The following is a 16,124-nucleotide window of genomic DNA, read 5'->3' on the forward strand; positions in this document are numbered from 1 at the left end:
CTGAATTTAGGGTACCAAATATGTACGATTTTAAAATACATGGTACAATATGAGCATTATTGAAAATAGAGGGTACCAAAATAATACTTTGCAAAAACACAGGGTACCAAATAAGTATATTCCCAAAATAACAATTTATAAGAAAAAAGAAATTAGAAGTCTACAACTTTGAACCAACATTCCCACAGACAAGCTAATAATATAGTTTTAATGTCAAATTTCGTTTTGTTAAAATATAGGTGTAGTTTGGTAACACTTAAAAAATTAATTTTTTATTTAATTAATTAAAAATTTGACAATTAAACATAAAATAATGTTTAGTAATTCTATTTTTATTTATTATTTTTAAAAATTTTAAATAAAAGTCATTAAATTTTGAAAATATAATTTTTTCACTTTTAAATTTTTTAAAAACAATTTTCGACTTTTTTTTTTTTTTATTCTCTTTTTCAAATCAACATCTTAACCCAATTTATATTATTAAACAAAAAATAAAAATAAAAATTAATAAAAGAATTTTTTATTTTTTATTTTTAAAAAATAAAAATAAAAATAGTTACCAAACATAATTTTATTTTTTAATAATAAAAAAACAAAAATAAAATAATATTTCTATTTTTGAGTTTAAAAAATTCAAAAACAAAAATTTTACCAAACACAACTATAGTTATAATCATTTTTAAGATTGATTTTGTAGTTTTACAAGGACAATTTCATCATAATACTTCTTTTCAAGCTACTTGTATTTTCTTTACTCTCTCACATTTTAGGAACGAGATAATTGTTTTTTTTTTTTTTATAAATCTCATTTTCTTTCAACCACTATTTTCTATTAGCATTTTTCAATTTTCTTTCCGCAATTATTATTCTTTCATTACATTTTCTTCTACAAAACAATGACAAAAGATGTTGGCATAGAAGTAAGTACATGTTACCACTTTGGTAACTAAAAAATAATAGAGATAATTCCTTGGTAGGGGCATAGAAAATGCCCCTACTGTAGGGGCGTTTTCTATTTTTGGTATTGGAAAAATTATAACCTAATTTTGTTCATGAATGTATATATTATAGTTATAACAGATATCCCACAAATTTTTAGAAAATTCAAAATAATTTATAGTGTCCAAATCAGAGTTCAAGCAGTAAATTGCACGTGTGACTAAGTTTTTTTATAGGCGTAGAAAACAGATTGTTTGAACTCTGATTTGAATACTGTAAATTATTCGAAATTTCTAAAAAATTGATAGAATGCATGCTATAACTTTAATATACACTGTTGTGAAACTAATAATTGAGTTATAATTTTCCTAAATACTAGAAACAGAAAATGACCCTACGGTTTGGGCATTTTCTATGCCTCTACTTTAGTAATAACAACTAGTTATTGTATCATATTTTTTGGATTTTAGCAAACTAGTAACCACCTTGAAACTGAAAAAATGAGTAACTAATTATTGTATCGTGTTTTTTTAATTTAAAAATAAAAAATCAATTTTATATTCAAAATTTAACTCAATATTTACTATAAGCCTTGTTTCTTTTACTATAACTAGACATTTGTTGATTATGTTCTTATACACCACAAAATTAACAAATCGCGATTGATATGAGAACATTAGTAACATGCATTCTTATTTTTTTAGCTTTGTTACAAACCAGTAACCATTTTAGTTACTACTTTGAAACTACGATAACTAATTAATGTGTCATGTTTTTTAGATTTAAAATAATAATAATAATAATCACATTCAACATTTAACTCAATATTGATTGTAAATCTCGATTCTATTATTAGAATTTCAGATTGATTGACTTTGTTCTTAGATATCACAAAATCAATGTTTAAATTATGTATTTTTTGTAGTTTGAATCTGTATAGTTATGAGAAATGCTTGTACTTGATGACAAAATATTTAGACAAAGATTATTGCCAAAAGATCATAAGGTGGAATATTGAAGTAATTTATATGCTATTACATATTTTATTTGACTAATGATAACATGTTATTATGACATTTTAACCTGATGGTTAGAGCATTGCTATAAGGCACCCTAGGGTCCAATACCCTACGTCGTGTAGTTTAGTTATCAGGTATCATATATTTTAATTTAAATTTTATTAAAATATGTGAGACCTAACAATGAGTTGCACCAATAAAAGTATAAGATGTTGGACTCTCGAGGGTGGTCTTTAGCATTTCTCTTATACTTATGAGATGATTATATAATTTTATATGAAAATTATTGTATTTGAACTCTTTTTTACATAATCCTTAGAATTCGGTAGTTCAATTACATTTAGCTTGTTTGTTGTTAAGGAGTAAAATCACCCAAGGCCTGATAATTATATGCAAGTAATGATGGGAGTTGAAATTGAAAGAGTACCCGAGTACCCCCACCCTCTATCACTATTGGTACAAATGAATATGAGATCTTGTGTATTTTAATTTAAATTAATTTAAAATAAAATATGTGAGACATGCTAGCAAATTACATCAATCACGATACATTATGCACCCTAGAGCGGAAATGAGAAAGATAAAAAAAAATTATTTGACTAGTAAGTGACTATGAATTTGCCATACTAAGGTTCCTTTCCAATAACATAATATTTGTGAGATGCCCTAAAATACTTAATTTGAATGTTGACAAGAATAGACAGTTTGGTGTGGCAGCAAAATTATCATCAGTTACTTGGGAAGTCTGTCACATTTATTGTATTTCGTTTTTCTGAAATAATATTTATTATTATTATTATTATTATATACATAGATAAAAGAGTATGTCATGTATACTAATAAGATAATTGCTAAATAGTACTATCAGTGTCCAACACTATAATAAAATGACATACTTTTATTGGTGTAATTTAATATTGGATCCTATTTATTTAAATTTTATAAGTATTATGAAGTATCGTTAACCACTCATAAAGTGTCACCTCATGTGTTATTGGACACATTAAGGAAATAAAAACCACCGCTCGTAATAATAATAATAATAAGTAGCATATATTTTTTCTGCCGACACTTGAACAATGGACACAACACAAAACACAATAATGTCAGCATGTGATCTCCGACCCCCAACACCCACCAAAGTACTAACTTAACTTAATTACATAATAAAGAGTTACCATATGTAATGCAAGGTCACTCCCTAGTGCTAGTGGCCAGTATTTTACGCCTTAAATTGTGTTGTGACTTGTGAGACTCCTCTGCCTCTACACCTTTATTATTTTCTTTTTCCAAAAGCTACGACTAAAGTGTGGCCAAACTCAGCTTTCTAAGACGACCCCCCAACCCTTTTTTGACCATTCCTTAAATCCACATTCAACTTTTCATACTTTGGTTTAGTCCAATCCCAATTCTCACGTAACTTTAAGCTTTACATAGTGACAAAAATGAATATTATAACTATAAGAAAACTAGAGAAAACAACTCTCTCTCTCTCCAAGTTTATTACACTATGATGATTCTAAAATGAGCTGCAAAGGATCAAAGTTTAAGACATTAATATGTAATGACTTATAAATAGTAATAATAACATTGAGCAAAATGACAAGAAATTTACATTTATTAGTGTGTACTCTCCACTGAAGTAATTTGTTTTTTTTTTTGTATAACTGATACAAACTTGTACTTAAAACTCATTTCTATATTATCCCACTTAACCAAATAAGCTCATTCTAAATAATGAGAAAACGTATACTTATAACTATCTTCTTCTGCAAAACCAACACTAGGATCTTTACCATCCTTAATCACTCTCCTAACTTCCTCAACTCTCTCAATCATTCCCTTAACTGATAAATCAAATGCATCTTCAAGAGTCTCCAATCTCGACCTGGGATCTCCATAAACTATGTTTGGTATAAGCCTTATGACCTCTTCTCTCATACTCATTTCCTCATCCTTGGAAATGGCAAGTAACACTTGCTCAATGCCACCTTCTTTTAAGTCCTTCATGACATCCCTGACTGGAATATACACAGAATACTTGGTATGATTCTTGGGAAAATGCCATTTATATTGAGAATAAGCGGTGCCCGGATGGAAAAAAACTGGAATACAACCAGCTAAAATGGAGTCGAAAATCGACCTTCTTGTGTATGAATCTCCAGGAGGCTGCAAGCAATAGATTGAGCTTTGAAACACTCTCATTACACTAACTGGTTTGCTACAACTATTCTCAGCAGAACCACAGTCAATGAATTTGCACGACTTTGATGTTTGGCACTGATCAATAACCTTTGCTCTGATCGAATTGGTAAGGTCTGGCCTTGGTGCACCAGCAAAGGTGAACAGATGTGGCCTTGGCCGGCTCTTCATTCGGCTTTGCCACTCGAACACCATGCTATCTTTCGAGGGATGAAAGTAAGTGGGGTATGGAATGGCATAGTCATTCCTCCATGAACTTGCTTCCACTGAAAGCATTGACATGTTCATGGACTCAGGCAGAAACCTCAGCTTGCTACCCCAATCAGTAGTGTTATCAGTTTGCCTTCTAAAGTCCCAAGAAATTCTCCCAGCCACCATGAAATGGTCTCTCCCCCACATTTTCTTCCACTCGGGTTTCTTGGAAAGACACTGAAGAAGATCACGAGCAGAAGAATCTCTCTTTGAAATGTTGGAATCCCATAAACGAAGGCTGACATCAAGACCTGCATAAAAGGGTACAAATATAGCAGAAGCCATTGAAGAATTTTTTGTCAAACACCTGTAATGCATCATCTTGTTATGAAAAATCACTTCCAACATGAACTGGTTAGTGTTAAACCAACTGTTGTTAGACAAAAACCCTTCATAATCTTCAATCAAAGGGCCAAGACCCTGGTTTTCAATGTACGGACACATCGAATTCTCTGTTCCTCTGGTTAAGAGCCTGCAATTCTTGAGCAAGTCAGAGTTGAATCTACTTGGAAGATCTTGAATATAGATGTATCGACCGGCGCAGGGATCAGAAACGGTCTCAGTAGAGGGAATAACAAGTGGGTTTTCTTGTTTGTTGACTGAAGGAGCGATGACCCTCTTGTCGGCAGCCATTAAAGTCGAGTAATCAAAGCAAGACATAACGAAAAACAGAGCAACACAAGTGATAATGGCAAACCACATTTCTTGTGACCACTTTCTTGAAACTGGGTTTTCCATTGTTGTTCTTGGTAAGAAATGGATTCTGAGAAAGAAAGAAAGAAAGAAAAAAAAACTAAACTTTGCAGAGGAAAATATGGAAATGGAAATCAACAAGGGAAAATTGGTGGGGAAGTATAAAAATTTGATTTTTTTTTTTGGATTGTTTTGGGGAGTGAAACTGTACTACATGCATAATCAATATCCCTTTTGTGTAACATTTTGAAAATAAATTTTTGGTCTTTCTATAATTGTGTCCATTGGATTGTTTGGAATGGTGAGAAAAAGTTTTACATGGAAGAAGGAGGAGAAGGAGGAGAAGGCAAAATGGTCAGTTACTTTGGGAGAAAATTAAAAGCAGTATCATTAATAAGGAGGGACACATGTCCCCTATTCATCAACCAAAATCCTCTTTTTTTTGTTGGGATTCCTTGATTGAAGAGCTTGGGATTGCCTTTACATTTTTGTACTTTTTTTTTTATTTTTTTATTATTATTATTATTTTAAAGGAGTAATTTTTCTTTCGGCATACTTCCACCCAAAATATATACTTAAATATTATACATAGTAATGCGATAGTTTATCTTAATTAATTATATTTATTAAAATTAAAATTCATTATTTTAAAAAATAGTAACACATCACTATGTGTAATATTTGGTACATATTTTGAGTGGATATATCATTACTGTTTTTCTTTAAGGAGAAAGATAAGGTAAGCGGACTGGTTTTGTATGAGGTAAGCTAGCTAAATTTTTAAAATATAAAAAAGAATGATAAAAATGAACTTTTAACATATCAGCCAAATTTCAACTATTTTACATATGTTTTACTTAATGAATAATATTACTTCATATATAAAATAATTATTCATTGAGTTAAAATTAGTTTTTTTTTCTATATTAATTATATTTTATTTTATTTTGTTTTGTTTCTTTCTCTTTTTTACTATTATAATGAATAAAAAAAATATGTAGATGATGTGGAGAAAATATAGAGAAAATGATATATGATGTAATGTAAATATTTGATGTAAAATAAAATAAAAAAATACAATTTTAGTGATGTATTTAAAAAAAAATAGAGTAAAGCATTCATTGGAAATGATAGTAGTGGGTAAAAAAAATTTGTGACCAAAATTTACACATTTAATATGGGTTTGAGTTTAATTTTAAGTTTGTTTTACCACAATATTTAAATTTTGTGATTGGAATTTGGAACGGAAATAAGGGAAGTTAGAGTTTGGGACTTTGTAGTTATGGGCCTTATGCAATTGACATGTTTCAACTGCGTAAATTATGGCTCTTTTTTTGTTTTGTTTTGTTTTGTTTTGGTATTCTAAGCAGAAAATGGAGTCAGTCCAAAACAGTGACAAGTTAAGGAAGAGATATAAATTTAATTTCTTTCTTTTTTATGGGCAAATAGTATTAAGTAAGGATATGTGCACCTAAAATATGTACTCAAACATTACACATAATGATGTGTCACTGTTTTTAAAAATAATAGATTCATGTTTTAATAAATGTGATTGGTTAGGCTAAACTGACACATCACTGTCTGTATCTGTAATGTTTGAGTGTATATTTTGAGTGCACATATCATTAACCAATAGTATTTGGGGTCTCAACTTTAACTATTATTTAGATCCTAATCTTTTTTTTAACAATTAGATCCCAATTTTTACATTTTGAGGTCCGTAATGTTATATTTTATTTAATGCAACTTAATTTATAAGGTTAAAATGAGATTTTTAACCAAGATAAAATAAAATTATTGAAATTAAAAAAAAAGAATTTAAAGAATGTCAAAAAAAAAAAAATTGAGAAAAAGTGTTAAAATTAAATGGTGTGTCTATATATATTTTTTGGGTGTAGATATAATACCCTTATGTTTTTTTATTTTTTATTTTTGTTAAAATCCTTTCTTATCCTTATAAATTAGAATTCATTTTAAAAATATAACATTGATGGGATATGAGATATGTGAAAAGTAAATGTTGGGATCTAATTACTACAAATAAAAAATAAAAAATTTAGGACCAAATTAATACAAGAATTAAAACTTGGAACTGCAAGTGCCATTTACTCTTCTTTTATTCACACACCTATGTGTATGACTATTTGAGATTTCAAAAGTGGGTTGGTCTAATCAAATCAACTCAGACACAATACAACACAACACATTTGTTGTTGATGGTGATGTCAACAGGGGAAGAACACTTGATGATGGTTCCCCATTAACATGCTCATGTCCTTGTCTTCATTCTTGATAATCTTGGGCACTTAGACCATCTCCAATACAAAATATAAATTTTGTGCTAAATTGATACAAAAAATGAGTCGGAGTTATATTTAGTTCAATATTTACAATTGTGCCACAATGTATAAGATGCAAATTAACTAAAAAATGTCAATAATTATTTAATATTTATTGATAATATATAAAAAAGTAACTATTTTTTTATTTTTTATTGTAAAAAAGTAATTATTAATTGTTAATTAGTAAATTAGTAGCAATATGGTACATAAAAAAATGACATTGATTTTTGTGTCAAACTTGTCACAACTTTTAACATGTGTCAAATTTGACACACATTTTAGAATATCATTATAGTAATAATTTTGCTAAAATGTGTTAAATATAACAATGTACCACATTTTTAGCACTCCATTGGATATGCTGTTCGTTGCTAACTTAATATTTGTTCATCCTTGTTGGTATTCTATCTAATTATTATGTTTAAAACCAGTTAGAACTCACCGTATTTTGTTACTTATAAGAAGTAAAATTATTTAGGGCCCATTTGAAGACGACTATGACTACGAAGGACATTGTAAAGACCCTTTTTTAATTGTAATGTGAATTGATTTTTATGCTTTTGCTACACCTTGAATTATGGTTGGTTATTGTTTTGTTTATCCTAGGGGGTGTTCATATAAACCATATATCGTGGTTTGGAACCCAAATCGCACCGCACCAAACTGCCAAAAATCGTAACCGGTGAAACCGTTTCTGATGGTTCGGTTTAACCAGACCACTCAACTTTAATGGTTTGGTCACAGTTTCTAATTTTTTAAAACCAATTAAACTAGGATGGACCGTGATTTTTTCTAAAAAAAATAATTTTTAGAAATGAGGGTGCAAAGATTTGAACCCCTACACTTGAATTAATATAAAATCTACCAAATTATCCAAGTCAAACAATTTAATTGTCTAAAATATGTTTTTAGTAGTATTTAATACATGCATAAGTTTCCAAAACTAAAAAAAAGATAAATGTAAAGTCTCACATTATTTAGAAAGTAAACATTTATTTTTCCTACTTCTATAAAATGATTCAAAATACTTACACTTACAACAACAAAGACAATAAGCTTCTTGTAGACTTTTATGGTCTTAAAAGTAAAGGTAAAATTATAATTATTATTTAAATACAATTATTTAGTTAATATTTATAATAAAAAAAGTTTAAATTTCAATAATTTAATAATATGTTAAAACCGAACCAAACTGATTATTTATGGTTTGGTTTTTTAATTTTAATGGTTTGGTTTGGTTTTTCGTTTTGAAAAAATCGCACCAAACCAAACCATGTACATCTTTTGCGATTTCTATGCAAAGGAAATGAATGTATTAAGAAAGTTTATTTGTCAAATTAGGTTTTTTCTTCTTAATTGTTTCACTGCTACCAAAGTAGCAAGCTGACACCAAAAAAAAATGGTGGATTTGAGGAGGCTTATGACCAACAAGGCACAAGCAGTGGAGTCAAAGAAGTTTTCTCCCATGATAACAAACAATCAATCTCAAAATTGATCAAATAGCAGGGATGTAATGAGCATCCAACATGGTGGGATTAGCTACCATTCATTTGTAAGCAAAGACATTATAGTAGTTTCAAGGGTATGAGGTGTCTGTTAAAGAGACAAAGTTGGAAGCAGTTTTCTACTGATTCCATTGAGAGGTTTGGTTGGTCAGCTTACTAATTTAAGGCAGACTTCAACAGCAAGAAACTACCAAGAACAGTTTGAAGCGCGCTTATGGCTAGAATTAGAACGTGGTGATTCCTTGAAGAAAAAAAAGTACTAATTCGAGAGTCGGTCATTATTGGATGCCTAATTAGCAAATCAAGTAACTAATTAGTAAGATAAAATTCTTATTATAGCGTGTTCAACAAACTGTTTGATGATCTTCACAAGCTCGTGTATCAAGCATGATTAATGGCCTTCTCAAATGACTATTCCCATAAATAAGTTGCCAAATAAGTCAAGTAGCTGAGCAAATTCCCATAAGATGCAACTCGAGCACTATCTTAATACAGCATTACTGATGAGATGTAAAAAATCATTGTCTTTACTACTAGATATTGTTGTCACTAGCATTTTATAGTGTCACAAGTGTCATGAGGGTTTTTTTTTTTTAAAAAATTAGTATTGCACAAGTGTCATTGTCTTTACTACTAGATATTGTTGTTACTAGAAATTGTTTTCGGTATTGTAAAGTATTCGGAATTTTTTGAAAATTTGCAGAATGTCTTAAATGATAACAATGTACACTGTCCTAAAATGGTGCAATCAAAAAGATGGCTGCACCGAAATGCTGCCCTAAAATTTTATTAATTATAATAAAGTACGAATAAAAATGTCCTCCTGAAAAAAAAAAAAAAAGATCAAAATCAAGTAAATTGTCAACTTCTGTTTGTAGATTTTACATAATAAACCCTTTCTCTCGAATTATTTGATACACATGGTCAGATCTAGTATGTAGGTAAAAAGACATGGACTAAAATAGTATTTTCAATTTTATAATAAAACAATAGTAATTAATGTAAAATTCTCTTGTTTAAAATGTTATTTTGACCCCTACTAATCATCCATTAAAAATCCAAATTTCATAGTGGAAACGCCACATATATTTTCTTCAATGACCAGCCTTTTGAACTTCTTTTTCATCTGGCTATGAAGGAGTTTAAGCCGCTGTCCAAAATAAAGAAAACAAAAAGATTTTAAGTACATATAAAACTCTAAAACTCATCCAAATAAAAGTACATAAAAATATAGCTAAATGAAATCTCTTTAAGGCTTCAAGTACTAAAAACAATCCTTTGAATGTGTTTCTAACGTACATGCAATGCACCCTTTCTACATTTGAATTTGGAATTAGATAAACACAAAACAAAGGAATCATAGAAATATAACCCTTAAAGAGAAACCCACTTTCTATGTCTTCATGTCATATTCTTTGCCTTATTCCTCTACAAATACCACTCATCAAATATTTTGTCACAATATATGACATAGAAAACATCTCACTTTCTTTTTGCATCCTTGAAAAAGAACAAGACTGGACTTTAGTAATTACCATATATTATATAGAATCAAAAGATGCAACATCTTGCATGACCATTAATCTGATATCTTTATTCCACTCATAACCATCTATATATACAAAAACTAGATATCATTCCCATTACTACTTTTTACCTCATTCAAAGATTATATCAGCAAATCAAAACTCATAACAATATTTTGTCATGAACAAGATAGCATGACCATTAATCTGATATCTTTATTCCACTTATAACCATCTATATATACAAAAACTAGATATAATTCCCATTACTACTATTTACCTCATTCAAAGATTATATCATCAAATCAAAACTCATAACAATATTTTGTCATGAACAAGATAGCACTAGCACAAATGGGTCATTTTGGTTTCTTTCTTATCATGTCTCTACTTGGTTTCTCAAGTAAGTTTCTCATATTAAGTGCAAATTATGCAAGACGTACCATTGTTTAAGCTTGTAATTAGTGAAGGCCTTACTTGTTTCTTCATTTGAACAGGTGCAAAGCTTTCGAGCAGACTCGGCATAAACTACGGCCAGCTTGGGAGCAATCTGCCATCGCCATACCAGTCCATTGAGCTCATCAAAACCATGAACGCAGGTGGAGTCAAGCTCTACGATGCTAACCCAGAAATCCTAAGACTTCTCAAGGGCACAAACTTGAAAGTCTCGATCATGGTTCCAAACCATGAAATCTCCATTTTAGCTTCGAACCAGAGAAGAGCTGACGAGTGGGTCCAAAACAATGTTCTTCCTTACTACCCACAAACTATGATTCGATTCTTACTAGTTGGAAACGAAGTCCTCAGCTACTCTTCTGACCAAGATCGACTATTGTGGTTCGATTTGGTGCCCGCCATGAACAACATCAGAAGCTCTCTTAGAGCTGTGAATATTAGAAACATCAAAGTTGGAACTCCTCTTGCCATGGACGCTCTCCAATCGACTTTTCCCCCATCGAACGCGATTTTCAGGCCGGATGTTTCTGAGTCTGTAATCTTACCCATGCTTCAATTCCTCAACAGAACCAGATCCTTCTTCTTCATCGACGTTTACCCTTACTTCCCCTGGTCCGCCAACCCAACTAGCATCAACCTCGATTTCGCGTTACTCCAAGGAAACCCCAATTCGCACTACTCCGATCCCGGAACCGGGTTGATCTACACCAACCTGCTCGACCAAATGCTCGATTCCTTGCACTTCGCCATGGTGAAGCTAGGGTTTTCGAAAATCCCTCTTTTGATTTCGGAAACAGGCTGGCCAACCGCCAGCGACGTCGAACAGCCAGGAGCGAACGTCTTCAACGCCGCAACCTACAATCGGAACTTGATTCAAAGATTGACCGCCAAACCCCCGATCGGAACACCAGCACGTCCCGGGATCGCGATTCCAACGTTCTTGTTCGCTCTATTCGACGAGAACCAGAAGACCGGGCCGGGAATCGAGCGACACTGGGGTTTGCTCCGCCCCGACGGGACCCCAATCTACGAGATCGATCTCGCCGGAATCCATCCGGCGCAGGGGTACAAGCCATTGGCGGCGCCTGATAACAACGGCAGATACAAAGGGAAGGTGTGGTGCGTGGCGGCGAAGGAGGCGACCACGGCGGAGCTTCGGTCGGCGATGGAGTTCGCGTGCGGAGCGGGGAACGGCACGTGCGAGGCGATCGAACCGGGGCGGGAGTGTTACGAATCGATATCGGTGAGTCAGCTGGCGAGTTACGCGTTCAGCTCGTACTGGGCTGAGTTTCGAAGTGCGGGAGCGAGTTGCCACTTCAATGGAGTCGCTCGGCAGACCGTCAGAGATCCCAGTAAGTAAATTAAATTCTTCTCTATATATATGAATTGAATCAACAATGATTGTCCGCGTTGGCACGTGTCGATGTACACGTGCAAGCGCGACAGCACGTGTGATTGATTTGTATATTCACACGTGATGAAAATGTAGGAAGCATAACCAATTTCATTTGCATCCTGTCATTATTCACAATATATTACTAATAAATTTTTTTTCCATTTTTAGTTAGTAAAAAAATTAGAATGATGCCATGTTAATAAATAGCTCAATTTTTTTTTTAAATAATCAATCTTTTTTTTATAGCACAGTAAAACCTTTATATAAGAAGGTTTGGGACCAAACTAATTTTATTCTAATTGATAGATTATAATTTAATAGAATTGTTAGTACAAAAAATTTCTAAACATCTAAAAATATTAACTTTAACAACAATACCAATAAAACTCGCTAATAATAACAACTATTACATATTTAAAAGTTACTTAAGTAATTCAAATATAGAATAAACTATTAATTTTGTGTACAAATAAATGACATAATATATTTATATGACTGTATATATAATTATTATGTATATTTTCTTAATGCTTGATTTAAAAAACTCATAACTAATTATATTTTAGAGATTATTTTTATTTATAACTGATTCAAATTAAGAGCAAATATTTTTATAATAAAATAGAGATTATTCTTATATAGATGTTTTACTATAAATAATTGAAATTAAGTAGTTCAAAATCTTGGAACCATAATCCACAGTATCAAATAAATTAGTTTTACTTTTAGTAAATTTTACCAACTACCTAAACCATTATATTTTTGAACACTTAATATCATCTATTAATTTTGTATGATATTTTTCTCGAATGAGTAATAAAATTAGTGGTCCCAAGTAAACTCGATTTAGTTATCATTTCCTATTTTTAATATAAACTTAGAGTTTGTATATAATTGTATTTATTGGCCATTGTGGAACCACTTGGAGACAAAGAGGGACTTTTCCTCACTTTTTTTTTCAATATAAAATTTTAAATTTATGCCCCGAAAAAAATATGTTTTTTACTTTTGTTTCTAGTGAACAAATTTGTAAGGATCGTCATTATTTACTAAAAAATAAATTAAAATAATAAATAAATATATTATTCTTTACTAGAAGAGAGAAAATAAATGAATATCTTATTGAATGATGAAAACATAGCTAATTTAAGATTTTAATTTGAGATTTATACATTTTTAGATCATGTGTTTTGTCTCGTTATTTGTTTGAACCTTATATTTTGATAAATTATTTTTTGGACCTTGTATTTTCTAAAATAGTTTAAATAGAGCCCTAAAGACGATTTTGATCAAAGTTTTATGAACTAAAATCATAAATAATTCATCAAACTAACAACTCAGAACAAAAATACAGTCATTCTGCCTAAGAACTTTGTTTTTATATTCAATTTTTTGTTCATCAAAATCAAATTTAGGGACCTATTTGAACCATTTTATAAAACACAAAGTTCAAAAAATAATTTATTAAAACACAGGGTCCAAACAGGTAACGAGGTAAAATACGGGGTCTAACAAGGTATAAACCTTTAATTTAAGTGGATTAAACTTGAAAATTATAGGATTTTGTAGGGTCAATAAGTTTTTGAGTGTTTAGTTGAAATTAAATGTTTTATGTCTTGATTTTGATATAATATGATGTGTAGAGATTTCATAATATTGTTGTATGAGATTATTAGTTATAAATGAGTGTGAATTTGGAATTAATTTTAATTTTAATTTGATTGAACAGGTCGTGGTAGTTGCAAGTTTCCAAGCGTGGTACTTTGAGAGAAATAAGCTTATAAGGATTTTTGATGCTATTATATTGCACAACCTTTTTATAGCAAGAAAAATATATATTGTCTTAGATAAGTTATTTATTTATTCATGAATAAGTAATTTATTGATAGATAAATATGTATTATTTTTTAAAGTATTTTATGTTTGAACTACTTGCATTATTTAGACCAAGATTCATTATATGAGATTAAAAAAATAAATAGAGGTGATTGGGAGTAATTATATAATATAAAAAATTATCATTCATATAATATCGTGGTGTTATTTGCATCCCAAATTTTTTTGTAGGCAAGCATTAAAATAAACAAGTATAAATTATATTATTTTTTCCATTTATTTATTTAGTTTCACTTTTTTTTATATAATTTTAATCGCAAGATTTAAACTATATAAATGTGGTTAATTTTAGAAAGTGTTATATCATATTTGGTTTTTAACATGATAAATGAGACTGTTATATAAATTAAATCTGACACACTTCGTTACAAGAAAATAACACTCATATAGCAAAATTAACCAGCATAGACTTACCAAGCTATTTACAATGATCAATAGAAGAAACCAAGCTTCTAATAAATGTGAAGTAAACTAGGTTTCCTCATATAGGCAAATGATAGATCAACCCCACCAATGACTATTAGCCAATGAACTTCCAAAAGAAAGTGAGAAATAATAGCTCCCTTATTTAAACAATAAATAAAAGATATAAAACAACGACCAACCATGCATAAGAGCCCCGACACTAAAGCTTGGGATACCACATAACACGTGATCAATAAAAAAAAAAGAACAAACCCCTGAGCTAGATCTGAAGAAGATCCAGTCGAATGTTGTCCAACATATACAAGCAGTTTAGATCTACTAAATAGGCACAACAAAGTATTGTCAAACAAGCCACAAACCTCATTACTGAGTCCGTGAGACGGTAAGTGCAGAGCACCATTATTACAAAAATCAAAGACATTGAAATATGAGCATTAAAACTAGAAAAATCATAACAAAAACATAGTAAAATCATGTCGAATCCAAACACCAACCCATCCTTGAGATCTCCTTATCTTCTGGTCACAACTACAAACCCCAGAATCTATTCTCCTGTGACCCTCGAGCCCCCACCCCCACCCATGCAGGCCCGAAATAGGGGCCCACCCATCTCATACGAGAAAAAATGAAACCCAGCCACCAGTTGTGAGAGCGAACCCACATATATGAACTAGTCAGATACAAACCCCACGCGAAGGAGCTTGGATGCACATGTCAGAGAGAACCACATGCAGGCCACCAGGATCTAAAATAACGGGAGATGCAAGCCATCAAAAGAGGGAAGGAAAGCATGGGAGAGAGGATAGATATCGCCCACAACGCCTCCCGACTAGAGCCACACCTATACCCTAAATAAGGTCGGCGAGCCCTGGCTGAAAGAAACTCACGAAAGCTGGTGGCGAAGGTCTATGAAGATGAGAGAAAACCCTAGTTTTCTCGAGAATATGAAATCCGTTAATGTTAGATAAAACTAAGCTTAAAAAATAATGCCTTATAAAATATTAAGGTGTCAATATAATGCTTCTATAATAATAATAAATTGAATCTCATTGTTTTGGTTGAACATAAAAATCTTATTTATTTTGAAAAATTAACCTAAAAAAATTAATAGAAAAATTAGTTTAATAATTATTTTTTAAAAAATAATTGTACATAAAAATAAAATAAATAATATAAATGATTATTATAAATATATATTTTTATTAATAAATATAAAAAATTATTATATTTCTTGATTAATTATATATGGTATTATTTTTTAATTAAGTATGTGTGAGTCCCACTGAGGGGAATATTTTAAACCCACCCATTTAGTAGGATTTCAAATTATCCTCTTATGAAGTAAATTGATTACCACTAAATTAACATTTCTAAGCTTACAAAAAAAACCTCATAAGAAACATGAAAATATTAAACATTACATTTCCCAAATAAAAATCACTCCATACCAACCCGTCCCTAAATGTAATTCT

At 30.7% G+C, this 16,124-nt stretch overlaps 2 protein-coding genes across 2 annotated transcripts; one reads left to right on the plus strand and one right to left on the minus strand.

The window, feature by feature from the left end:
• Positions 1 to 3,520: 3,520 nt before the first annotated feature.
• On the minus strand, positions 3,521 to 5,620 carry LOC133819877 (probable xyloglucan galactosyltransferase GT14). Its single transcript, XM_062253250.1, has one exon. The coding sequence runs from the start codon at positions 5,148 to 5,150 to the stop codon at positions 3,684 to 3,686; it is 1,467 nt and encodes a 488-aa protein (XP_062109234.1). The 5' UTR covers positions 5,151 to 5,620; the 3' UTR covers positions 3,521 to 3,683.
• Positions 5,621 to 11,052: 5,432 nt separating this feature from the next.
• On the plus strand, positions 11,053 to 12,294 carry LOC133815717 (probable glucan endo-1,3-beta-glucosidase A6). The gene has a single exon (XM_062248526.1). It carries the CDS (start codon positions 11,068 to 11,070, stop codon positions 12,292 to 12,294), a length of 1,227 nt encoding a protein of 408 aa, XP_062104510.1. The 5' UTR covers positions 11,053 to 11,067.
• The last annotated feature ends 3,830 nt before the right edge of the window (positions 12,295 to 16,124 follow it).

The sequence above is a fragment of the Humulus lupulus genome, chromosome 2 (assembly GCF_963169125.1).
Source record: "Humulus lupulus chromosome 2, drHumLupu1.1, whole genome shotgun sequence".
NCBI classification, from domain to species: domain Eukaryota; kingdom Viridiplantae; phylum Streptophyta; class Magnoliopsida; order Rosales; family Cannabaceae; genus Humulus; species Humulus lupulus.